Source organism: Saccopteryx bilineata, chromosome 1, assembly GCF_036850765.1.
Source record: "Saccopteryx bilineata isolate mSacBil1 chromosome 1, mSacBil1_pri_phased_curated, whole genome shotgun sequence".
NCBI classification, from domain to species: Eukaryota; Metazoa; Chordata; class Mammalia; order Chiroptera; family Emballonuridae; genus Saccopteryx; species Saccopteryx bilineata.
Window position 1 is genome coordinate 29,424,268 of NC_089490.1, and position 26,026 is coordinate 29,450,293.

Consider the following 26,026-nt stretch of genomic DNA (forward strand, 5'->3'; position numbering starts at 1 on the left):
CCGCGGCCCACCTGGCACCGTCATCTGGAGGCATTCCTGAAGGCAGGAGAGGAGCCGACAGCCTGGGAGGCTGGGGGGGTGGGGTGGGGGGGAGGGCCCGCAGTGGGGCTGAGGGCAGGTGAGGACAGAGCAGCTGTGCGGCCCAGAGAACAGGCGCGGAGCTTGGCCGGGGTCCAGAAGCCACCCCGAGGACACGTTTCCTGCCCAAGCTCCCCACCCACCATATGCCCTGCCCCGCCCAGCCAGGGCCGGCCCCGCCCACTGCCTGTCCCGGGGCCGCAGCCAGCCACGTGCCAGTCAGTCCCTGCCGGGACGGGAGGGAGAGCCCAGGCTCAGGAAAGGAGTCCCGGCAGAGGGCCGCAGGCTGGCCGGGTCGGGGAAGGCCCACCGTCCCAGACAGACCCCGCCGCCCGCCTGCCGCCTGGCACTCACCAGATTCCCTCTTGATGAGCCGGGTTGGCAGTCTGGGGGCAGCCGGGGCTCTCCGCTTGGCGCTCTGCTCGTTCCAGTACTCCCGCCAGTGCCGCAGCTGGGAGTGGATGAAGCGCCACATGAGCCAGGCCTGGGTGGTACACAGCAGCAGCAGCACGCAGAGCCTGCGGAGGGCAGAGCGGGGGCTCAGGGGACTCGGGCCCATGGGCTCCGAGCAGGGGCCTTGAAGGAAGCAGCCCTGATCCCCCCATGGCCCATCGCCCACCGCGCAGCAGGCCCCTGCCCGCCACCCGCCAGGACGACGAGCACGGGGTTCGGAGCCCGTCTCTGCTCTAGCACGCTTCAGGGGTGCTGACGGGGGCCTAGGGCTCAGGAGACTCGGAAGGAGGCAGCGACAGATGTACACCCAGCTCCACGGTCACACTGTCCCTGTTCCCGGCTGGGCCCCACGGCCTGGCTCTTCCATACCCACAGCACAGCACACAGCCCATGTCAGCATCATACATACTAGAAGAATTCAAACGAACTGAACTACGATATAGCGGGAACAATTCTAGAGTGGCTTCTCATCCGGTGTGGCGCATAAAAGATGTAGCACCTGGAGCAGTCACACATCCCCCCAGCCACAGAGACCCATGGAAACGCAGCAGCTTCCCCGCTGCTGTGGGAGGCCACCGGCCAAGCAGCTGAAAACACGGCTATACAGAGTCCAAGCCTAGCTGTGATGATCACCGATAGGCTGGGTAAAAAACCTATTCTATTGTGCGCCACGGAGGTGACGGGGACTCCAGTGTGGACTGAGGCCCTGACTCATCTTCTTGGGCCAGGGCCAGGGCCAGGAAGTGAGGATGGTGTTGGTGGAAAGAGAAGGCTGGTGTCTCTTCTCCCCTTAGGCCCAATGTCCAGAGAGTTTCATAAACGTCAACACACAGCACACTCAGGGGTCTGCTGCCTCCCGACCTTTTTGCAGAAGTCGGGCCAAGTTCAGGAGGCTGCTGGTGGCTCTCAGGGAGCCCCAATTTATTGCCATGCCCTTCTGCCCAACTCACCTGCAAAGCAAGGTGTTGAAGTTCCCTTTCTCGGGGTCAAAAGCTTGGTTTTCCATGCGAGCAAGTCCAAAGCCGATGGCCAGCACAGCGAGGGTGAGGATGAAGAGGCGGGTGACCCCAAAGACAGCAGCCCAGGCATTAAACCTGCTCACAGAGGCAGAACAGGGACTTCAGCCTTTAGGGCCCGAGAGGGAACCTTCACCCACTTGTCCAGAAGTGACCCCACGCTGGGAAAAGGTTCAAGGGTGGCTGAGGGATGAGTTATCTAGACTAAGAGGCTCCAAGAAAATAAGAACCTCGGGACGCTGCCTGCAGGTAGGGAGGCAGCTGACACCCAGCGCAGGACCTGCCCATCAGGGGAACCCCCTGCACGCTGCCCCTGCGGCAGGCCAGCCTCCCCACACACCCCACCCCTCCCCCGCCTCCCCACTCACAGCTTCTCATTGTTCTCGTCCGCAAAGTAGAAGAGTCGCGCCATGTGGAAGAGGAACTCGGTTGAGTACTGCAGCAGCAGCAAGATCAGGCCCAGGCGGCTCAGGCTGGGGAGACAGGGACGAGCCTCACAGTCCCCCCCCCACACACACACACCTGGACCCACCGGCTCAGGCTGGGGAGACAGGGACGAGCCTCACAGTCCCCCCCACCTGGACCCACCGGCTCAGGCTGGGAAGACAGGGACGAGCCTCACAGTCCCCCCAACACACACACACACCTGGACCCACCGGCTCAGGCTGGGGAGACAGGGACGAGCCTCACAGTCCCCCCCCACCTGGACCCACCGGCTCAGGCTGGGGAGACAGGGACGAGCCTCACAGCCCCCCCCCCCCACCTGGACCCACCAGGAACAAGGAGAGGGGCTCGCTGCCTGGGGCCCTGCTCTCTGCTCCTCTTCCCCAGCTAGCCCCGCCTCACCCTTCAGGATTCAGTTCTGCTATCACTCCTCAAGTGCTTTTCTTACGCCCGAACCCCCTGGCCCTCTGCCCGCGCTGTCTGGGGCAGCTCCGCTACCGGCTCCCACAGCGGCCCCAGCCAAGGCTCTCTGCGGCCTTCCGCACCATGCGTTCATCCCCTGGCCAGGGACCAAGCACGTGAACGGGCGCTCCGAACAAGCTGCTGAGCTTTGCACAGAGAATCAGGGATTCCCACCGTCTCGTCTTTCCTTATCCAAGTCTGTGAAGACAGCTAAGAGGTACACAGGGAAGCCAAAAACTCAACACAACGCAGAAATCTATGCTAGTGGACTGAAATCTTTAAAAAACAGCATTCACTCTATAATCCCCTCTGCTCGGTTCCAGGCTTGACGCTGCTGCTGACTTTCTTAGGTGGTTTGCGGCAGATGGGCAGCTGTCATCCAAGTGCAAAGTGGAATTACAGACCCCGCGGAACGTGCAGGCCTCAGGAAGTCAGTGAGAAAACGTGGAGCCCTCCCACTGGTGTGAGTGAGTGAGTGGGGGTGTGTGTGGGGGGATTAATAAATACGGAGCCGGCCGACTCCACCCAGTGAGACCAAAGATGCGCACAATCAACTGCAATGGTCACGGGATCCTGAGAAGGATGTGAAAACGCCCCCGTGTCTTCACGTGGCCTGGAAAGCCCACCACGGCCTTGCCCACGACCTGGTCTCAAACCTTTCCTGCACTCCAGCCACCTGGGCTGTCTGCCCACTCCCACCGCAGGGCTGTGCACCGGCTTGCTCCCGCTGCCTGTACAGCTCTCCCACCCCCATGTCCGCGGCCCAAGCTCCTGTCATCTGTGCCTCAACCTGAGTCAACCCTGGGAGAGGCTTCCCTCTCCACAGCGGAGGTGCCCAGCGCGTGTCGCCGCCACCCCGCCCTGCTTCCTTTTCCTCACTGCCCCTGCCGCCTGGCCAGCTCGACTCCCTTCCTCCTCCGTGGTCTGCCTCCTGCTGGAGCGGACCCCTCGGGAGGGCGGGCGGCCTGCCTCACCCAGCGCAGCTGCAGCTCCTGGCGCAGCGCCGGCCCCCAAGGAGGGCTCAGGTCTGTGCTAAGTGAGCAAAGGCCTCCAAAAACCAAGCTCTTCACCAAAACAAGACCCCCGCACCACTCGGCATTTGAAAGGGCTGTCCTCCTTGGGAAATCCTGCAGCCGAGGGCCACCCCTTACCCCGCACGCCCTCCGGAAAGCCAGAGCAAGGCTGGAGGGGATAGGTGCTTGTGTCCCGCAAGCGAGCAGAGCGGCGCTGGACCCTGGAGCCGCACCAGCCTCCCTGGGAACGCGGTGGCGTGATTACGGAGGATCTGCTGCCCCCTGCCCGCCTGGTCCTATTCTCATTCCAAAACGAGAATTCAGGACTCGGTACAAATGGGCAGACACCTGCCCTGTCCTTCCCTGAGACCCATCAGATGCAGAAAGAAACCAATCTCACATCTTTGGGAGAAAGAAGGGGCCCAATAATGGCAGGAAGTTCTCCTACGTGTCCTGCCTGTACCTTCTCACCCTGGCCTCATCACACACTGCTGGGGTGGCGGCACAGACTGGCTTCCTCGGACCCTTACTGCATGTGACACCTGAGCATCCAGCTCACGAGCAGGGCAGCCCGCCACACCGCCTCTGCCTCTCAGAACCGGGCTGGAGTCCTCCCTGCTCTGGGCCGCCCCGACAGGAGAACAGTTAACTCTGAGAGCTCCCCGGGCCCATCGCTCTCACAGGGGGCCTGCTGTGAGGACCTCCGTGTTGCTTAGCAGGAAGCCACACAACACAAACTCGCAAAATGCCAGCCCAGAGAAAGTACAGGTGTTCTCCTGCACTACGCGGGTAACGCTCAAGAAAAACCCAAATCGGCAACGACACACCCTGTTCAGCAATATGACTCTTTCATAAGAGACAAGGCCAAACATTCTAGCAACTCTTCTGACTTCTGGACAACCAGCAGCAACTGTTCTGTATTTGGTTACACACCAGGGGGAAAGGGCGGTGCCAGGCGGTGAGCTCTGGCAGCTTCTGCCACCAGACGCCCAAGGCAGGAGCCCAGCTGTAGGCTTCCTTCCACCTGCAGAGCCACAGCCCAAATGCCAAAAGCCCTGGAAGCCTTCCCCAACTGTTTCGGGTTGGGGTGGGCGCTCTTCTGGGTTCCCCTGGCAGATGACACCTCAGAGTACAGTGTGCATCACACAACACTATTGGTGTAACTGTCTCTCCTGCTACGCTGAGAATGCCCCACCGAAGACAAAGGAATCTTTTATCATCTATCTCTGCATTCCCAGGTCTCAGCCTGGTGCTCGGCACCCAGAAGGCATCGGATAAACGCCTGCTGACGGAATGAACACACGTGGAGAGGCGCGGACACAGGGAGCCCGCTCTCTCACTCACTTGAGGAGGTACGCTCCGGCTACGTGGACCAGGTACAGGCAGATGTACTGGAGCTGGCGGGGAATCTCCTCCTGCAAACGGGGAGAGCCGACAGTGAGTGTGCTCGCTCCCTGACGGGAGGCACAGGGATGTCGGGCAGTCGGAGGGCTGAGGGCGGCCCGGGCCACCTCCCCCGTGGCTGCAGGGCTGGGCTGCCGAACACAGGCCGTCCGTGGTCACGCCAGAGGCCCGCACACCAGGCCACTGAAAGCCTGAGGGCGAGGCAGCAGCTTCAGGTCCATGTCAGAGGGCGGGGCCGGGTGTGGAGAGAAGGGAAGGGACAGGGAGGGACAGGGACTGGGGTACAGGGCTTCTGGAAATCAGAGGGAAGCTACTAAAAAAAAAAAAAAAGACTGTGGGAAAGGCATAAACCTCTCCACCCATCCAGAAGAGGAGAGTTAGATTTCCTCCAGAGCCACAGACATGTCAAGTGTGGGAAGCAGGCAAGAGACTGACGCTGGTGGCCAACGCTCAGGGAGGTCCCCCTGGGGACTTCGGCGGGGGCTGACTCAGCACTTTAGTCAACCGGCCAGCACACCCCCATTGCCACCAGTGCCGTGAATCCAGGGAGGGGCCGGGGGCCAGCTGGGGCCAGCGGGGGGAGGAGAGAACACAGGACGGTGTCAGGAGGGGAAGGAGTACTCACCTTCCGTACCTTCTGGAAGTAGAGCTCAGGAAGTGCGTGCAGCCAGTAGGCCAGCTGGCACAGGTAGAAGAACTTCACCTGGAAACTGGAGACAAGGGAGCGAGTCACACGGGAGGGATGGAGAGAAATGTCCCCGCGGTGCACGCCACGCACAGGAGGGGGGCCTTGGGCGGGTGGGGGGGGGGGGCGACCAGGAGCGAGGGACGGAGGGAGCTGGCTGGCACCGTGCTCCTGAGCCTGGGGACCTCTCGGAGGGATACAGAAAGTCTACGGGAAGAGGTAAAAGAGGTCAGAAGAGCACAGAGGAGGGTCTTCAGCATGGAGAAGGGGCGGAGGAGGGCGCTGATTCTAGAGAACTGCGCGCCCACGGAGAAGGGGTGGCGGGAACACGCGTACGTGTGAATGGGCCCAACAGCAGAGGGAGGAGCTGACTAGCTGAAGTCCTCTGCCTGCTCCACAGGGCCTCAGGCCAGGCCAGGAGCGGCCTCCTGAGAGACGGGGCCCAGCGGCTGCCCTCCCGGTGTCCCATCGGAGCAGGACAGGACAGGGACGCTGCCCTCCCGGTGTCTCATCGGAGCAGGACAGGACAGGGACGTTGCCCTCCCGATGTCCCATCAGAGCAGGACAGGACAGGGACGCTGCCCTCCCGGTGTCCCATCAGAGCAGGACAGGACAGGGACGCTGCCCTCCCAGTGTCCCATGGGAGCAGGACAGGACAGGGATGCTGCCCTCCCGGTGTCCCATCGGAGCAGGACAGGACAGGGATGCTGCCCTCCCGATGTCCCATCGGAGCAGGATAGGACAGGGTCGCTGCCCTCCCGGTGTCTTGTAGGAGCAGGACAGGACAGGGACGCTGCCCTCCCAGTGTCTCGTAGGAGCAGGACAGGACAGGGACGCTGCCCTCCCGGTGTCTCATCGGAGCAGGACAGGACAGGGACGTTGCCCTCCTGGTGTCTCATCGGAGCAGGACAGGACAGGGACGCTGCCTCTGGCAGGGCTCCGGCCACAGGAGGTCAGAGGGGAGACATGCCCTGGACATGAGTGGGTCACCAAGGAGGTACAAGCCAGAGGACGTTGTGGAAATGCTCTGCTTCTGTGTCCCATGTGGTTCAGACCTGCTACAGACTAAATATGTGTGTCCCCTCAAAACCCTTCCATGGCCGTCCTCATCCCCAGTGTGACGGTACTGGGGGTCGGGGCCTTTGGGAGGTGACCTGGTCACCGGGGCAGAGCCCTTGTAAGTGGGAACAGTGTCCTTATGAACAGGCCCAGAGAGCTCCCTCTCCACTCCTGCCTTATAAGGACCCAGAGAGATAAATACTGTCTAAGGATAGGAAGTGGGTCCTCCTAGGATACGGAGACTACGGGCACCTTGATCTCAGACTTCCAGCCTCCGAGACTGTGAGAAATAAGTGTCCGCTGTTTATACACCATGTAGTCCGGGTGTCCCCGCGGCCCGAGCTGGGACCGCGCCTCTGTGACAGGGGCCAGTGCGGACAACACTGTCTCGGGGTTCTCCAGCGCCGCGGACTGGGAGGAAGAGGCACCCAGACAAGCCTGTCTGCCACAAGCCTGCGCCCGATCAGGCTCAGGACAGGAGTGTGCCCAGCCAGCTGGCTCCGTGCTGCTTTGGCCACAGTCTGGGACGAGGAAGCCAGAGTACCGGCTGGCTCTTCCCTGGAGACCCAGCCATGAGAATACTCACGGGAGGTACACGTGGGGGTAGTCTTCCCAGAGGCTTCTCGGGTTTGTTAAATATCCTTCCTGTAGGAGGCGAGAAGAGACAGCATTGAGAGATGTGACTGCCTACCTGCCGCGGCCCTGGCCAGGCCCAGGGGTCAGGGGTCAGGGGCCAGGGGCCAGGGGTCACGGGTGCACCTCATCCCCAGCTTCCAGAAGGAGGAAAGAGCAGGAACCGCGGAGAGGAAGGCCCCTCCGCGAGGGGCCCGCGGGCACTGGCAGCATCTGTGCCGTGGAGGAGCCGGGACAGAGGCCAGGGGCGGCCGCAGAGCAGCGTCCAAACACGGGCCTGGCGCTGACTGGCTGCCTCCACGCCGGGGCTGGTCAGTCCCTGAGCTTCAGCCGGCTCGTCCGCCACGTGAGAGTGAAAGTACCTCCCCTCCCAGAGCCACCGTTAGGATCAATGTGCCAGTTTACGTGTACGTGATGGTGTCTACTATTATGCTTGGCATGTGTCACTCAGGAGATGCTTGTAGAATGAATAAGCAAAGGGACCCCAGGGTCACCGTTCACTGGAAAAATGGGACGCCTCATATGGCTTGTCACACCGCCATGAATGAAAAGAACAGCAGGACCCCGCGGGCCTCCTCAGTGTGACACTGACCCCACGGTGTCACGGCCGGGGCCACCTCCATTACTCTGCAGCCTGCGGGCCCCCTCAGTGTGACACTGACCCCACGGTGTCACGGCCGGGGCCACCTCCATTACTCTGCAGCCCGCGGGCCTCCTCAGTGTGACACTGACCCCACGGTGTCACGGCTGGGGCCACCTCCATTACTCTGCAGCCCACGGGCCTCCTCAGTGTGACACTGACCCCACGGTGTCACGGCTGGGGCCACCTCCATTACTCTGCAGGCACCTTCGGCCTGCGGCCATTTCTTGCCCTTCCTGAAACCTCTGGCATCTCACCCAGGCCTCTGACAGAGCGGGCACCCAGGGCCTAACCCCAAAACCTTCCCCTCACAGAACGTCTAGAAACAGTGGATGAAAGCTAACAAGTAGTCTTTTAGATGCAAAGTTGAGCTCACAATAAGAAAGGGGGAACCCCTGGGACCCCAAAGGGAGCCGGGAGCTAAAAGTGCAGCAGTAAGGTGAAGCTGTGGGGCCAGGTGTTCGTGCCCAGGTGGGAGCAGAAGAGGGGCCTTGGGAGGTGGAGCCTGAGACCCACGTGTAAAACGAGGACCCTTAAAGGGCTCCACCCTCAGAGCACGACTAGACTAGAAAGAGTGTGACGACCAACACAGATAAAGATGTCTGCTTCCTCTGGGCTGAGTATGAAAACAAAAATTACCCCTCGAAAATGTATAACCTGAAGTTTGCTTTCATATGGCCTTGGAGTTCAAATTCATACCACCTGTGTGGTCCCAGGAGCCAGCAGGCTCGGAAAGCAGGATTAACAGGACTGTGGGCCAGTGATACCATTGGGCGTACTCTCATCCAAGGATAGACAGGACTCTCAGACATGAAACCTCACCCAAGTGAGTTTATAATCCAAGATCACAAAACACAGGAGAACACAGTCCACGATGAGCAGGAACTGGCTGGCACCACAGAGAAGGGAGGGGAGGGGCAGATCGGTGTGACCTCATTTCAGACACAGGGAAATGGAGGAACAGACAGGAAGGATCTCCTGAAACGAGATGGTTTTTCAGTCCCACAACTACAATCTGAGCTGGGCCACCGACCTCCTGGTCTGACCACCTCGGCCCGGCTGCCTTAGTGAGTCAGAACATGAATGGAGCTGGTGGCTCTGATGAGCAGGCTGAGCCTCCCAGTGCTGACCCGGGGCCTAAGGGCAAGGGGGGAGCAGTGCTCGGGAGGAGGCGGCCAACATGCTGTGCTGGGAAGCACTCGAGGGTACTGCCTAGTCAGCTTATTGCCAAGTAGGGGCCGTTGCCCCACCTTCCGGCACTGCCTGCCCTGGGACATTCCGGGTCTGTCCCTCAGCCCCAGCTCCACAGCCCGGGGCCTCCGCAGCGCGATGCCCTAACTGACCAGTCCAATCAGGCACCTGCACCAGGGTAGCCATGGGAACTCAGATGGGAAGGAACCAGTCTCACCCCAAACTCTCCTGCCTCTTTTCACTGCCCCCGCCTTCCTCCCTCGGTCACACACAGATCGGGGCACAGATGGAAGGTTCTGGGGCTGTATAGGGGTGGGAGAAAGGCTTATCCTGAACCCACGTGGCTGCTATCCACTCCTGCCTTCACTACCACGTCAGACCTGGGCCACCACGAAACGCAGTCTTCCACTCTCTCATCCCACAGAAATCAGAGGGGAGAACGCTCCTTTCTGGAGGGAACAGCAATGTATTTAAGGAGGGACGTGGCACTCTGGGATTGAGGCAGGAGAGTAGTTTCTGACCCCAAAGGACTGGACAAGAGAGGCAGCGCTGAGGATGAAGTCGCTGAGCCTGTGATTTTAAACAGGAACCCTCCTCAGCTTGGCCCCTCTACTTAGGAGACCAGGAGGTCAGAACTTTGAAGCCAACAAGCAAAGAAAAATGCTGCCTGCTTGCAAACGTCCAGTCCTCAGGGACCGAGCAGGAGGGTGGGGGAGGAGCGCGGGGGAGCCAGAGGACAGATGACTCACTGCTTCGAAACAGCCTTTTCCAGACCTCGGGCCAGGCAGCTGGCTGAGGGGGCCCGGGGCCGAGCACCCTCAGAGCTCAGGCCCGCCCAGTGCCCCAGAGCCCGGGGCTCCGAGCGGGGCACAGGGGGCACCTGCAACCCACCCCGAACCCCACCCACCAACAGGCACCGGCACAGGTCCGGGGAGCGCTTCTGCAGTCCTTTGTCCTCTCCTGGTTCTACAAATGGACCCAAGAGCTAAGCGAGGCCTGAGCCGCTGGGACCTCCCTCCTCCCCCCTCCCCCCTCCCCCGCAGCCATCCTTTTTGCTGCACAAATAAAAAGAACCGAAGGAGCCAGAGAAACAGCGCAATCCAGTCATAACACAGCCGGTTACTGACTTGTAAGACATACCTCCTAACTCGGGTCCTCCGCACTGAAGTGCCCCTCTCAGTGAAGAGCCCCCAGCAGAGGTCCCCCTGGCCCAAGCTCCACGTTACAGGTGTCCCCTCTAGCAGGTTCTCACTGAGCACTGGACTGGAGGTTTTAAAATAAGAAGTAAGGCTTTCCACGGAAGTCAGGTAGGGACCAAATGTCCACCTACCCTGCTTTCCTCAGTAGAGAGAGAGAGAGACAGAGGAAGGAGAGAGAGAAGGAGGGAGAGAGAGAGGAAGGGATAGGGGGGAGAGAGAGTGTATGTGTGTGTGTGTGTTTATGTGTTTTGTCCTGACCAATAAATAGCCCAAAGGTAAATTAAAAATCAGAGGTTGACATTCTTATAAAATTGTGGGGTGGTGCAGCCACACTCCCATCACTCTGCTTTTACAAATGTAGAGAAACGGCTGAATCAAACACCCAAATAAAACGAGTAATTTCTGGAGGTAGGAATTGGGGGTAAATTTTTGCCTTTTTTTCTTTCCAGCTTTTCTGTATTGCTTACTTTTTAAAATACGATCATCTATGATGTTTATAAAAACGATCCATTACTTAAAACTGTTGAAAGTTGGAGCAAGAAGATGCACTACAGCTCATTCATTTGCATAACGAATATTCGGTGAGCCGCTCAGGGTCTAGTGGGAGAGACAGAGAGCAGAGAATACTCACATGAACAGGAAAGACCCCACAGCTGCGGCACAGTACAGAAAATACAAATGGGGGGGGGGGTCTCCGAGGAGGTGACATTTAGGTGGAGACTTGGATAGCAAAAAGGAGCCGGCCGTGGGAGGTCAAGGGATGCAGGGTTTGAGCAGGACCCTCAAGCCACGAGAGCCCGGGAGGGAGGCAGGAGTGCTGGGGAGCTGGGGCAGCCTGGGGCAGGGCAGGGCCGCCGGGGCCCGTGAGGCCAGATGGCCAGGCCGGCTGGGTCCAGCACACAGGAGTCGGGGAGAAGACGGTTTCGCTGCAAGTGGGACGGGTTTTTCAGCAGAATAATGCATGACTTGATTTCCGTTCCGGAAGGATCTGTGTGGCTGAGCAGAACATGGGCTGGGTGGGTGGGAGGGTGCAGGAGTGACGACAGCCTCCTTCCAGAAGGAAGAAGAGCCGCGGCCCAGACAAGACCTGCCGGTGGCCTGGACTACAGCTCGGGGCTCCTTGGCAGTAATGTCACCTGGGGCCGGGGGAGGCTCTGTTGTCAGGGCTGCAGGGCATCCAGCAGCATCCCTGACCTCTATCCACCAGACACTGGCAGCACAGTGACAGATGTGCCCCGGGGCGCCCCCCCCATGGAACCACTGGATGGGGGGGTGGAAAGCAGGTGCCAGGACCCCTGTGTGCTGTGCAGGGAGGGTGGGCAACACCTGCTGATGACCCGACCATGGAGGGCGAGAGAGAAGAGTCAAGGAAAATGTGCCTCGTAATATAAAAAAATGATTAAAAAAAAAAGAAAAGGAAAAAAAACCTGGCTGCTTTTCACTCCTTTTACAAAACCGCCCCCTCTTCTCAGCCACCCACCCCACGCAGCAGGGCGCAGATGGGGAGGGCGGGCCAGGAGCTGCACCGTGTCAGCGGGTGCAGTCCTGCAGCTTTCCAGGGTCCCCTTGGCCTCCATTTCCTGTGGAAGATGCTGACTGGGGCACTGGCTGTCACCACAATAAAAGCCGGTTACCAGCTTCCCCCCCAAAGTGTTACGTACTCCCAGACTAATTAGCATCATCATTTTCAAGCCCTTGAAGGCTGGGAGAAGCAAAGACGAAGGGAGCCACTGAGCGGTTCACACTCGGGAAGGGGTGTTAAGTCACTTGGCTGTCAGCCTCCAATCTGGTCTGGATGTGTCACAGCTGTGTGGGACGTCTGGGGGTGAGGTAGAGAGGGTAACAGTGATTCATTCTGGGATGAGGCAATGCTTCTGCTGAAACACCCGCTCAATATGGCCCCTCATGGCAGCCTGGGCTCTCCAGAGACACGAGCCAAACACCAACTGCTGGGGAGAGGCCTGAAACCCAGAAGGACCCAGACTTCCTAGGGCCAGATGTGTGCTGCGCAGCAGCAGGGGGCACTACTCACACAACCTCCCGGAAGTCTGTCCCTGGGACAAAGTAACATGGCCGCCCTGCTTGGGAGAACAGAAGTCTTAGTTCCCGCATTTTTTTTTTTTTCCCAAAGCCAGAAATGGGGAGGCAGTCAGACAGACTCCCACATGTGCCCGACCAGGATCCACCCCATACGCCCACCAGGGGGCAATGCTCTGCCCATCTGGGGCGTCCGTTGCTCTGTTGCAACCAGAGCCATTCTAGCGCCTGAGGCAGAGGCCACAGAGCCATCCTCAGCGCCCGCACCAACTTTGCTCCCATGGAGCCTTGGCTGCGGGAGGGGAAGAGAGAGACAGAGAGGAAGGAGAGGGGGAGGGATGGAGAAGCAGATGGGCGCTTCTCCTGTGTGCCCTGGCTGGGAATCGAACCCGGGACTCCTGCACGCCAGGCCGACGCTCTACTGAGCCAACCGGCCAGGGTAGTTCCCGCATTTAAAATTCTCAGTGTCCTGTTAAGGACAGCTGTTCTGTGACTACATGACCATGGAAATAATAGCGATGTAGAAAAAACATGTTGACTTCTTTGAGAATGTGAACTGGGCGTTCATGTCTGGAGGAAGAGAGCCACTTAGGATGTGAAAGTTCATCACTGTCACTGAAGGAAGAAGAGGAAAGGGGAGTCAGCAAAGGAAATCTCTAAAAGGTCACAGGGCTGCTGAATTCCCCAATCCCAGGCCTGGATTTCTCACTGGACAATTCTAGCTCCTGAAAAAGAGACCAGGTTACAGACAGGTGGTGCTCCAGGCTGGTGAGGTGGGGTGGGGGTATACTAATGAAACACTTCCTAGCAGGACAGGGCGAGTCTTGTTACAGTGAACCCCAAAGGACTGTCCGCATTCCTTTGTTCTAAGGAATTCTGCTGTATCAAAGGTTGCTTGAAATAAGAGTCCTATTGTGTAGCAATGGGGAGGCAGGTAACTCGTCTGGCCCGCCAGGCCTTTGCGGGAATGGCATTGACTCTCACAGGATTCGATGAGCAGTCCAGGGGATGAGGGCCCTGCTTGCAGGAGCCAATGCAGTTAAACAGAAAGTGCGCTGGGCCTAGAACCAGCCCCCGAGGCCAAGCCCCATCCTCGCTACTCTGAAAGCACGTGACCGTGGGCACACTGTAAAACTTGAGCTTGGCTTTCTATAATCCATAGCGCAATTAGGGATCCCCGAATGAACAGAAGCCTGTCTCCTGGGCTAGTGTTTGTATGAGGGCCCTGTAAAATGATACGAGGCTATCCAGATATACAGTACCATTATTGTAACCTCATACAGTAACTATTAACAAGTGTTTATTTTTTGACAAGAAGACTCCAGCTATAAATCGGCATTTATATCATTTGGCTTCTTTCACAATACTGTGAGGATGTAAAATTAGCTTCAGTTCTAAGAAATGGCCCCAAATTTCCACACCACTCATTACTCTTTTCCTTCCCTAAGCCCTTCGCAGTTATCTTATTAGCAACCCAAGAAGGGCCGCGAGGACCACTCACCGTCACCACCACGTAGAAGCACCATATCACCGAGCTGAGATGAAAGACCACCAGCTGTCCAGACTCGTTGAACTTGCTGTGTTTGACCTTAGAGAGATGAAGCCGTTTGCTGATTTTCTAAAGAATAAAGAGAATCCTACATGTTAATATACAAGTGCATTGGTAACGGACAGGTTTCAAATTCCTGCTTCTTTGCACAAAAAAGGCTCCAGTTTGAAGCCAGTCGTAATCTAAGTTATATAGTGTAAGCCTACTGTGTGCATACAGTGCTTAGCCTAAAGCAAGCACTTGGAGAAAGCAAGATTAATGTCCTCAGCCTAGATGTAAAGAAAACACCCCCTGCCCAACCAGGCAGTGGCGCAGTGGACAGAGTGTTGGCTTGGGATGCTGAGGACCCAGGTTTAAAACCCTGAGGTCGTTGGCTTGAGTACAGGCTCATCCGGTTTGAGCATGGGCTCACCAGCTTGAGCGCGGGGTTGCCGGCTTGAGCATGGGGTCATAGACATGACCTCAGGGTCACTGCCTTGGCTGGAGCCACCCCCTCCCCCCGGGTCAAGGCACATATGAGAAAGCAATCAATGAATAAAGTACCACTACTAAGTTGATGCTTCTCATCTCTCTCCTTCCTCTCTCTCTCTCTCTCTCTCTCTCTCTCACGTACACATGTGCTAAAACAAAACAAACAAAACAAAAAGAACACCCCCCAAACAAACTATGTATGACAGCCCATACGGACACTGTCCTGTCACTTCAGGCAGCTCTCTAGGGGCAATAACGACTGCCGTCTCGTGTGCTGCCTAAAGAGAGGGACAGAGGCCGAGGTGTGGTGCGAGACATCCAGTCAGGGGGACCATCTAGGGCATGAAAGTTAGGGGTGAAGAGGTTCAGAGCTCCTGCAACCCAAGGCATTGCCCCAGTTTCTTATGTCGGGATCTAGACATGTCACTTACGTCTAAAATGTACTCCTGAACCACAGCGTGCAAGATGATGGTGATGAAGATGTAGAACAGGATTGTGACCAGGTCCTTGGGCCCGTAGTGGTAGTGCACGGTCTCGCTGTCTGAGGAGGTAACGAGAGCCCGTCAGCACCCGGGGCGGGAGACGCCGGGGCCCAGAGGAGAGGAGAGCGAGCAGGAGCTGCCACCACGGCCTTCCTTTCACAGCACACTCTAGACGCGGAAGAGCGTCTGCCCCGAACCCCCCCTTTGGCCTTGACTCTTGAAGAGTGCCCATGGAGAGGGCCGAGGAGAACCCAGCACACCCCAATTTGTGAAGGCTCCATCTCCTGAGCCTGGGCAGGAGAGCAGAGTGGTCACAGGCCAGGGGCTGGAGACAACCAATCTCGATCATTCCCTGGCTGTGTGAACGGAGACAGACCGACCTCTCTGAGCTGCAGTCTCCTCCCCTGGGAAACGCAGCGACACTTCATCAAGGGAGCAAAGCGCAGGGGCTGAGAGTGTGTCTCTCTGGGGAGCCTCTAATGTGTCATCTTTCTGTGCCTCAGTTTCCTCATCTGTACAATGAGGATAACGGCAGTTTCTATACCGTAAGGTTATTGTGAGAATTAGGTGACAATAAACACAAAGTGCTTAGAATAATGTCCGGGGCAAAGTAACTTCTATATATATGTATTTGCTATTATTTTTGTTGTTGATATTGAGAGAATGTACATTACTGTGAGAATACAATCAGGTATTTCGTAAAGCAAGGTGCTTATCACAGTGTCTGTGACCTCGGTAAGCCTGCAATAAATGGTAGTTTATTAAACATTTTAATAGTAATCAATTAAAATCCCAGATGTGTAAGTTTTGCAAACTTTGGCCAGTAGTCCCCTTCCCCGTGGAGGGGATTTACACCCGCAGGTGTGACAGGTTGCAGGAGTTTGCGAGGTAGGGCCTGGACCGTGGTGCTCTGTGAACCCCTCCCGCCAGCCGTCCCTGGGGCCACCTTCCCAGCCGTGCTGCCCTCGCCCGGAGTCACGCATGCGTCATCTCTTTGCTGGGATGTAGTCACCAGAAGCAGGTGGGCTTCAGGGCGGCCCGGGAACAAAGGAGAGCTGACTAGGTCACTTTGAGAGTCAACCCACAGCTCCACCGCCCTGAACAGGAAGACTGTGACCGTGGGCAGGCGTGAGGGGGTGGCAAGGACGTGAACTCTGAAATCAGACATTCCTTTTTCCTCTCCCTCCTCCTTTCCACAAAGCGTCGTGCTGTGAGAGGCACTGGGCTGGCTGCTGAAACATGGACCAAAGACGCTGCCCCAGCTTCAGAGCGCACAGACCCGCAGGGACACTGATGAGCAAGTGTGCCGTTACCTAAAGACAGGCACGCGGTCCTGTGGCAGACAGCCACACAGGAGCCAAGGCAGGTGAGGACGGAGGAGGTGAGGGAGCAGGTCAGGGTGGACAGGAAGCCCAGGAACAGGCAGGAGTGGGGGGGCCGGTGGGGAGGGGACATCCTAGGCAGACGCGGCGGCACTGGCAAAGGGTGCAGGGAACGAGGCTGGACTGGGGGCGGCAGCCGCGGCAGGTGATGAGGTTATTGTGAACGGCCCGGATGCCACGTGAAAGGGCGGAGACTTTATCCTGACGGCTACATGGAAACATCCAGAAATTCAAATTCAATAGGCAAATGGCAAAATTGGGGTTTGGGGAAGTTTACTGGGGATGCAGTGAACGGCATCGTGCTTGGAGGTGAAGACACCAGTGAGGAAGCAGTCACGTGATCCAGGTGAGGCATTACAAGGACAGGAGAAGAGACAGGAAGGAGGGAGAGGGCTGTCAGGGAAGAGGAGGTTACGGACCCTCCGAAGGGGCTGAGGTCTGGGAGGGGGAGGCAGGCACTGAGGACAGGAGGAAAAGACCCTGATGGAGGCGGAGAGGTGGTGTGGGACTCAGCCTCCCCTCTCTGGCCCACATGTGAAGCTCTGATGGCATTTTCTCTGCCTTCTTCAGCGGGAGGATCAAAAGGCACTAATTAGATGGTGGCATATTCTGAAACTATAAAATTACTAAACACATGCAGTTTCATCATCAGACCAGCATTATTAGCAAGATGGGAGTTGCACTGAACCAACACTTAGCACAGTCCAAAAGCAGGGAAATCACACCTGTCAGGACTTTCGAGATCCATATTAAAGCCTAGTCACCTGCCACTCTTCACCCCAAGTGCCATGGTCCCAAAGAGGTGTGACCACAGCCTTAAATCCTTCTTGAAAGAAGAATGTATGAGTCAATACATTCTTTTTTTTCTTCGCTGTTGAGAGCTACCCATATGTTTGAGCGTCAACCAATAAGCCATGTCCAAGGCTCCATGCTGGGCACTGAGGGGGTGGCAATGAACAAGGTGGGCACACCCATCTGGAGCTTACTGGGTACATATCAAATTCTCCTATACTGAAAAACCAGAGGCCAAAGAACTCTACAACAACAAAAACTAGCAATTACTTTAGAAGATGGCAACGGCCTTGAACAGGTATTTCTCCAAAGACATGCCGATGGCCTACAGACACATGAAGAGGCCTTCCACATCACTATCATTATGGAAATACAAACTGAAACCACAGTGAGACACCACCTCAGACGCTTTAGGACAGCTACAATTTGGGGACGAATAAAAACAGAAAATAACAAGTGTTGGCAAAGATATGTACAAATTAGAATCTTTGTGCATTGTATGTGGGAATATAAAATGATACAGTGATTGTGTAAAACAGCATGGTGGCTCCTCAAATTAAAAATAGAACTACCAGCCCTGGCCGGTTGGCTCAGTGGTAGAGCGTCGGCCTGGCGTGCAGGAGTCCCAGGTTCGATTCCCGGCCAGGGCACACAGGAGAAGCGCCCATCTGCTTCTCCACCCCTCCCCCTCTCCTTCCTCTCTGTCTCTCTCTTCCCCTTCCGCAGCCAAGGCTCCACTGGAGCAAAGTTGGCCCGGGTGCTGAGGATGGCTCCATGGCCTCTGCCTCAGGTGCTAGAGTGGCTCTGGTTGCAACAGAGCATCGCCCCCTGGTGGGCATGCTGGGTGGATCCCGGTCGGGCGCATGCGGGAGTCTGTCTGACTGCCTCCCCGTTTCCAACTTCAGAAAAAAAAAAAAAAAAATAGAACTACCATATGATCTAGCAATTCCACTTATGGATATAGACTCAAAGCGGGATCTTGAAGAAATATTTGTACACCCATGTTCACAGCGGCAGTATTCACAACAGTCCAATGGTAACACACACAAATGTCTTCTAGGGGAAAACATGGTAAACACATAAAATATTATTCAGCCTTAAAAAGGAAGAAAACCCGGTCATATACGACAACATGGATGAAGCTGGAGGAAGCTACGCTAAATAAAATAAGCCAGCCAGAGAAAGACACCGGGCTGTCAGGCTCCAGCTGCCTCGGGCAGTCACATTCACAGAGACAGGCAGTAGAGCCGCAGTTACCAGGGGCTGGGAATGCAGAATGCAGAACTGATATATAATACAAGACTGGTTGCCCAACAATGTGAATGTACTTATCACTACCGAACTGGACACTTAGAAATGGTAAAGACTGTAAGTTTTATATTATGCGTATTTCACCGCACTGCAAAACAAACACCAGCAGCCAGATGGGACGAGTGCTCTGACATGGAGTGGAGGCTGAGGGGAAGTAACCAGGAGCAGAAGCGGCCGGGAGGGCGGTGGAGGGGGGGACCGGGAAGCGAGGAAGGCAGGGGAGAGAGCTGGTGAGGGCAGGGGACTGAGGCACTGAGTGAGGCTGCAGCGTGCAGGGCCATGCGACCAAGGGCGCCTTACGGGTCACAGCAAAGTGTCGGAAAGACCATGGCAAGCTGCTGGGGGATGTTAGTCACACCCGTCTCTAGAACGACCCCCTTCCGCTGTGTGATGCTGAATGGGTCAGAGAGGCAGGGAGAGCAGTTAGAGGCACCTGCAGGGGTCCTAGGCCAGGGGGTGGCGGGGGTGCCCTGCGCTGGACGGCGGAGAGAAGACACTTTAGCAGAGATGTGGGTGGTGGGATCCACAGAACCAGCTGACGGACTGGCAGGCTGCGGGCATGGTTCTCGAGTTCCCTGTGCAATCTCATCTGCCATCTGCAGCCCTCCGCGTTTCACAATTCTTCAACGTGTGCTGTCTTGCTTGCTCCTCAGAACCACCCCATGAGATAAGCAAAGAAAGCAGATGAAGAAACCGCATTCGGAGAGTTAAGGGACACGGGCCATGTCTCAGGTTGCCCAGTGTCCAAAAGCTACTTTGGACCAACCTGACCCCCTCCTGCCGTCCCCAGGCCCCCAATCCTTGCTGGTAAGCAGCCGTGCCCGACCTCCCTCTCCTACGGTCCTAACAGGCAGCATCCCAGACACCACCCCAGAGCTGTGCTCTGATTCCTACACATTGTCTCTGCGCCTCCCCCATGCGCTGTCTCCCTTCCGGCCAGAGCAAGAAAGTACATTGGTTTGATCCTGTCTGCTCTCTAAAGAATGACGGCGACGGAACTTCGTGTTCTTCTAGGAGGCTGTAAACAAAATTGATGTTTTTTTTTTTTTTTTTTTGTAATTTTTGGTTGCTCACTAAGTCTTATAAAAATCCCCTCCCTACCCAAGTTCCAGCTCCTGCTCTTTCAGCACTGCCCCCGTCTCAAAGGAGTTCTCAAATAGAACGGCAATAGTTTGGTGGTACCCTGTGATCATGTTTTACAAGAGAAAGTGTCAGCATGTCTCTGAGCTATTAGACCAGAGAGGTGATTCTGGTCACGAGTCACAGCACAATGCCTACAGAGACCAAGCGGGGGACACAAATGAGCAGAGTGGCCCAGGTGTCTGGAGGGAAAGCCTTCCACACAGGGGTCGCCGCCTTCAACAGGGACAGCTTCACCTCCAGAGCAGACTTTCCCCGTGTTTTCCCTTCAGTGGATCCCCCTCTTGGTCTCTCTCATGATTCCACCTGGAGAAATACATCTGAGAGACACCCACTTTCCTTTAACCTCACTAAAACTAAAACAACAGTTAAAACTAGGATAAATGGCGACCGACAATCTCGATGTTAGGGACACACTACAGAGGAGCGGCAACTGCGGAAAACTACAGAGCATGTATCCCCAGGGGGTGAAGGAAGGGGAAGGAAGGAGCTTCTCAGCCAACTGTGGGTGCCGCCAGTGTGGCCAGATTCCCGATATTTCAAAAGCAAAGAGAAAGATTTAAAAATATTGGTGACTAATTCAAGAATTTTAAAACACTTTATGGGCCAACACCAAACTGGCCAAAGAAAACACGTCTGAAGCCAACTCTGACCACAGGCCAGCAGTTTGCACTCCCAGCCTGGATGTCCCGACACTTTGCCAACCTGCACCACCCCCATGGAGGATGTCAATGTGCCCTACCTAGAGGTGCATCTAGGACCGCGGTTCTCAACCTGTGGGTCGCGACCCCAGCGGGGTCGCCTAAAGCCATCGGAAAAGACATAATGCATATCAGACATTTACATTCCGAATCATAACTGTAGCAAAATTACACTTATGAAGTAGCCACCTAAATTATTTTTTGGTGTGGGGTCACCGCAACATGAGGAACTGTATTGCGGGGTCGCGGCAGTAGAAAGGTTGAAAACCACTGCCCTAGGATGAAAGCAGCACCTTCAATTTCAGTAACGAGCTTCCCACTGTAGAGGCGTTATCCCATCTCTCATCAAAAGTGGCACTTGCTTCTGCTCATCTCTGATCACAGTTCTGAAAGACAGCTAAAATACCCAATAAGGAGGTTGTTTTGACAACCTCCGTTACAAGCGGCCCCTTTTCAGGAGAAACGTACTTACTGACCTCCTGTTTTGCTTCTTATGACTAAGGTATTTTTCTGTTCCCTTTGGTGTCACCTCTAAGCCCTTCTCCTGCCTGCCCGTACATGTGCCGATCCTGTCTCCACACTGCTGTGCAGGCTCTGACCTCCCCCCTTCTCCGTGTCCTGAGCTGGTCAGTGACCACTGGTGCCTCTCCTGTCTTCTTAGAGCCTGAGCGCCTGCCCACAAGACTTCTGCCTCCGTCTGAAAAACCACATCCATATATAACTTAGATGCTTCTGTCTTACCCAATTTCCTATCGAACCCCTGCAAATCAGCATTTGTAAAGTTTACTTTTTACTGGTACTGTGCTTATAGCCAACTCTACATATTATTTCAAATCTTTTAATATATATATATATATATATATATATATGAATCTGAACCTAAGTATTAAAAAAAACTGTCATAAGCCAAATCAAGAGGCAAATGATCACCTAAGGAGAAGCAGTTATAATTTGGATCATATACACAAAGGGCTCATCTTGCTAATATGTAAAGAACTCCTAGAACTTGAGGATAAAAAGATGGCAAATGGCAAAGAATATGAACAGATAATTCACAGAAAGAAAAAAAAAACACAGATGGCCCTTTGAAATTTAAAAAGATTCCCAACCTTACACAGATGAGAAATGCAAATTAAAACTATCACGAGACACCTATCAGACCGGCAAGAACCTGGAGCTTGACTGTGAGCTCTCTCTCACACGCTGTTGGTGGGAGTGCACTCCCTGGAAGGGCCATGTGGCAGCATCTATCAAGATTACCAATGCATCGACCCCTTGATGCGGAAATTCCACTCCTAGGAATTCATCTTACAGCTAATACCTGCCATGTTCAAAATAACATGTGTACAAGGTCAGGCACTGCAGCCCTGCGTTGAACAGTGGACTACCGGAAACAACCCCGGTAGTTTTCGTCTATGGGGGACTAGTTACACAGGCCCTAGTTATAACACACCATGGAGCATCAGCACCATCGGGGAGCTCAGAGACGTCCATTCGTGCACACCTCCCCCAAGCCTATCGAATCAGAAACTCAAAATACAGCCCTGGGCCCTGGCCGGTTGGGTCAGCGGTAGAGCGTCGGCCTGGCATGCGGGGGACCCGGGTTCGATTCCCAGCCAGGGCACATAGGAGAAGCGCCCATTTGCTTCTCCACCCCCCCCTTCCTCTCTGTCTCTCTCTTCCCCTCCCGCAGCCAAGGCTCCATTGGAGCAAAGATGGCCCGGGCGCTGGGGATGGCTCCTCGGCCTCTGCCCCAGGCGCTAAAGTGGCTCTGGTCGCGGCAGAGCAACGCCCCGAATGGGCAGAGCATCGCCCCCTGGTGGGCAGAGCGTCGCCCCTGGTGGGCGTGCCGAGTGGATCCTGGTCGGGCACATGCGGGAGTCTGTCTGTCTCTCCCCGTTTCCAGCTTCAGAAAAATACAAAAAAATATATATATATACAGCCCTGAAATCTGTGTTTAACCACTCCAGGTGATTTGGAGGCGCGCTAAAATTTAGAAAGCTCTGCTGTAAACAATGAAGCTGCTTTAAAAAACTAGAGAGAAAGGAAGACCAAGAACAGGTAAAACTAACCAGGAGACAGCGCGCAGAGCAGCGGCTGCTGAGAGGGGGCCCCTGACGAGGAGCAGCCCGAGAGCTGGGGGGGCTGGGCCTCGATTGGGTGACAGCGACTTTCAGGGGTGTGCACATGTGTAAAACGTCATCACGCTATACTCTTAAGAAAGACATGTGTTCTACTGCACGTGTTCCAGGCACTTCAATAAAATGTCTGAAGAAAATGGGGACGCTCTCTACACAGTCACAGGAAACAGTATGCAGCACAGTCTCTGGCGGGAGAGAGCAGAGCCTGGAGCAGTCTACTTGCTCTGTGAGCGAGGGGAGAGAAGCAGCCCTGGGTCTCTACCTGCTTGGAGATGCCCTGGGAGGTGCCGGCAGAAACCCTGTAAGGGCTCAGGGAAGGACGGTGGCTGCCTGCGGGGGGTGGTGTGAGGGGAGAGAAGCAGCCGTGGGTCTCTACCTGCTTGGAGATGCCCTGGGAGGTGCCAGCAGAAACCCTGTAAGGGCAGGGAAGGAGGTGGCTGCCTGAGGGGAGTGGCGCGAGGGGAGAGAAGCAGCCGTGGGTCTCTACCTGCACGGAGATGCCCTGGGAGGTGCCGGCAGAAACTCTGTGAGGGCTCAGGGAAGGACGGTGGCTGCCTGCAGGGGGTGGCGCGAGGGGAGAGAAGCAGCCGTGGGTCTCTACCTGCACGGAGATGCCCTGGGAGGTGCCGGCAGAAACTCTGTGAGGGCTCAGGGAAGGACGGTGGCTGCCTGCGGGGGGTGGCGCGAGGGGAGAGAAGCAGCCGTGGGTCTCTACCTGTGTGGGGATGCCCTGGGAGGTGCCGGCAGAAACCCTGTAAGGGCAGGGAAGGACGGTGGCTGCCTGCGGGGGTGGCCGTCGCAAAGGCAGGTGGGAACAAGAATTTCACTCCAGTTTTTTTGTGTGTGTGTGCAAATTTTATTTGAACCACGTGTGTGTGTGTTTTGTACTTTAAAAAAATTTTTTTAATACGTAACTCTTCAAATTCTTCCTGCCTTGTACAAGAAACATGTTAAAAGTGGTGTCTTCCCTGCTTCTCTGGTCTTGTTTGTTTTGGTTTGGTTTCTTCCTCCCAGTGTGGCCCAGACCAGACATGACAAAACCTGAAGCTCATGCCCGGAGCTGCCAGTCACCTCTCCTGTGAGCCGGAGCCTCCTGCCTCAGTTACCCTTTCTGAACAATGGGGATAATACCATCTGCTTTTCTCTCGAGGCATTACTGACTTTGGTACTGTAAAATAAAGTGCCCCACAAATAGATGCGTACATTAATGACTGCTTCCAGCAGAGAGAATCTGAACTAAGGGGACAGAACAGTCACCGGCCAGCACACACACACAAACATTCCCACAGGAGTGCTCCTGCAGGATAATAACACAAACAACTGGGGGCCGTTCACTGAGCACCTGCTCTGAGCCAGGCCCAGTGGGGAACACGTCTTGTACGTGACATCGTTTACTGCTCAGAGGAACTCTGAGTATCAGCTTACGTGACATCATTTACTGCTCAGAGGAACCATGAGTATCAGCGCCTCTACAGAATTGGCAGCTGAGGCCCGGAGGCCTGCAGCAACTGTACCCAGGACTCAAACACGCTGCTGCTGCCAGGGGCCAAGGCCCATCGTCTTCCCACCAGGCCTCTCTGCTTCCTGACACCCCTTCAACTCATGCAGAGAGGGCTCTCATTCAGCCTTGAAGGCCTCAGGGGCTGAGGACAGGCAGGGGGCACACGGCCGCATCCTGGCCTGCACCGCGCCCTATCTCCCCAGGCCGCCTGGCCACGTCCTCCCCACCCGGATGACCGGATGCTCCGGCCGGCAGCATCTGCACTCTAAGCAGCATCAGGTTCTCGCATGCACGCATATTGTTAGGGGTGAACTGTGGTTCTTCCCAGCCCAATGAGGAAAAAGATGCACTGGAGTCCTAATCCACAGTACCTCAGATATGACCTTATTTGTAGATAGGGTCATCAAGTTAAAATAAGGTCATTGGAGGACCATAATCCAATATGACTGGTGTCTTTATAAAAGGACAGAGGGAAGGCGGTCACCTGTAAGCCAAGGACAAAGGCCTGGAACAGACCCTTCCCTCGCAGCTCTCAAAGGAACTAACCTGCCAACACTTCGATTTTGGACTTCCAGCCTCCATAAATGTGAGGCAGTAAATGCCTGCTGTTGAAGGCGCCCTGTCTGCAGTACTGCATCACAGCAGCCCAAGCAAACTGACACGTCACAGAAACCACAGCCCCTCCCTGGCTCCCCGGAGAATTCAAGATACCACCGAGGAGTCTTCAAAGTTTCCATTTTAACCCCACGCTGCATGACTGGAAGAGATTTCCTCCAGTTTTACAGTAAGGTAGGAAGACAATGAAAGGATATTTTCATCATGTAAAAAGATGTAGCAAAAATAAGAGCAGCGTTAAAAAGAACTTAGAAACAAAAGTGCCTGGCTTCTGAATTGTTTTCTTGATGTATCATTCCTTTTTATAAGGTTGTAACCCTCCATGTTGCCTTCAAGAAAGAAACACCACGAATCTGAGGGGCCAGAAACACCCCCTCCGACGGCCTGGGCAGACCGCGTGCGGCGGTGAGAACGTCCACCGTGGGGGACGGTGGGAACTTCGTGTTGTAATTCACTGAAAACCACCAAAGAAAAGTAATTCCTGAAGATCACATGCCAAAGAAGTCTAAAATTTTGGCTATTTTTTTTTTAACTTGGATAAAAATAATGTAAAGAGGCCTATTGCTACATTAAGGACAAAATTATTTCAGAAAAAACAGCTAAGAAAAATTGTCCTACCTAGATAGAAGAAAAGATCTGATCAGGAGAAATGGGTATGTGAAGAAGTAAAACTATGGGGTGGATTCCAGGTCAGAGGTCGTGTGGGGGAAGGGAAGGAGCAAGCTGAGTCAGCAGAAGAAGGAGAAAAGGCAGCCCGAGGCGCAGTCACAGATGTCACCACCCGGTTCCTGGCCACACTGTTCCTTCCACCACTTCAGTCTGGTTAATAGTGAGTCACAGCAACTCAGTGGTTCTCCTTCCTTAAACCTCTAGAAGTTCTGCACTGAATGGGATAAATTCTCTGGGCTGTAGCAGGGAATCATATACAATCAAATACAGCCTTTGATTTTGATCCATTCTGAGGGGTCACTTCTGAGGACTGGTTACATGAATAAAGATGTGTTCCTTTGGTGACAATTCCTGGAACTGACCTCTGATGGTTTGTCCCCTTTTCTGCGTCATTGTTAAGACTTAAATAATAAGTTCTGTGGTCTGAATTTTTGTAGTCCAACCACCCAAATTCACATGTTGGAATCCTAGCACCCAATGTAATGGTGTTAGAGGGTTCTTTCGGGAGGTGCTTAGGTCATGAGCGTGGAGCCCTGAAGAATGAGATTAGTGCCCTACAACAGACCCACAGAGCTCCCCGGCCCCTGCCACCACATGAGGGTATAACAAGAAGTCTGTGGTCTGAAACATGGCCTTCACCTAACCACTTCGGCAGACTTCCAGCCCCCTGCACTGCAAGAAACAATTTTGTTGTTGATCAGCCACCCAGCCTGACATTCTGTTTCAGCAAACTGAATGCACTAAGACAGGAAGTTTACTGGAAAAATAAAATAAAATCAAGTCCGGAGCTGGCTGCAGGTCCTGCACCTCCCGCTCTCTTTCCAAGGGCCTCCAATCGCACCAGGGACACCGAGGTTGCTGGTCTCTCTTATTTGCACAGACAGAACTTCAGGGCCAAAGGGGATCTCAGCGGCTGTTTGGTCCAAGGGACCAAGGCAGAGCCAGATCTCTGCCTCAC

The 26,026-nt window shown here is 55.3% G+C and overlaps 1 protein-coding gene across 1 annotated transcript in view; it reads right to left on the reverse strand.

The window, feature by feature from the left end:
- Nucleotides 1-26,026, reverse strand: part of TRAM2 (translocation associated membrane protein 2) — an 81,307-nt gene that overhangs the window by 5,882 nt on the left and 49,399 nt on the right. The window contains exons 3-10 of the mRNA XM_066252574.1: nucleotides 14,766-14,875; nucleotides 13,816-13,932; nucleotides 7,201-7,259; nucleotides 5,496-5,580; nucleotides 4,811-4,881; nucleotides 1,916-2,020; nucleotides 1,482-1,625; nucleotides 433-596 (exon numbers count right to left, since the gene is read on the reverse strand). Of these exons, the coding sequence (XP_066108671.1) occupies nucleotides 433-596; nucleotides 1,482-1,625; nucleotides 1,916-2,020; nucleotides 4,811-4,881; nucleotides 5,496-5,580; nucleotides 7,201-7,259; nucleotides 13,816-13,932; nucleotides 14,766-14,875 (855 nt within the window). The remainder of the gene's footprint in view (nucleotides 1-432; nucleotides 597-1,481; nucleotides 1,626-1,915; nucleotides 2,021-4,810; nucleotides 4,882-5,495; nucleotides 5,581-7,200; nucleotides 7,260-13,815; nucleotides 13,933-14,765; nucleotides 14,876-26,026) is intronic.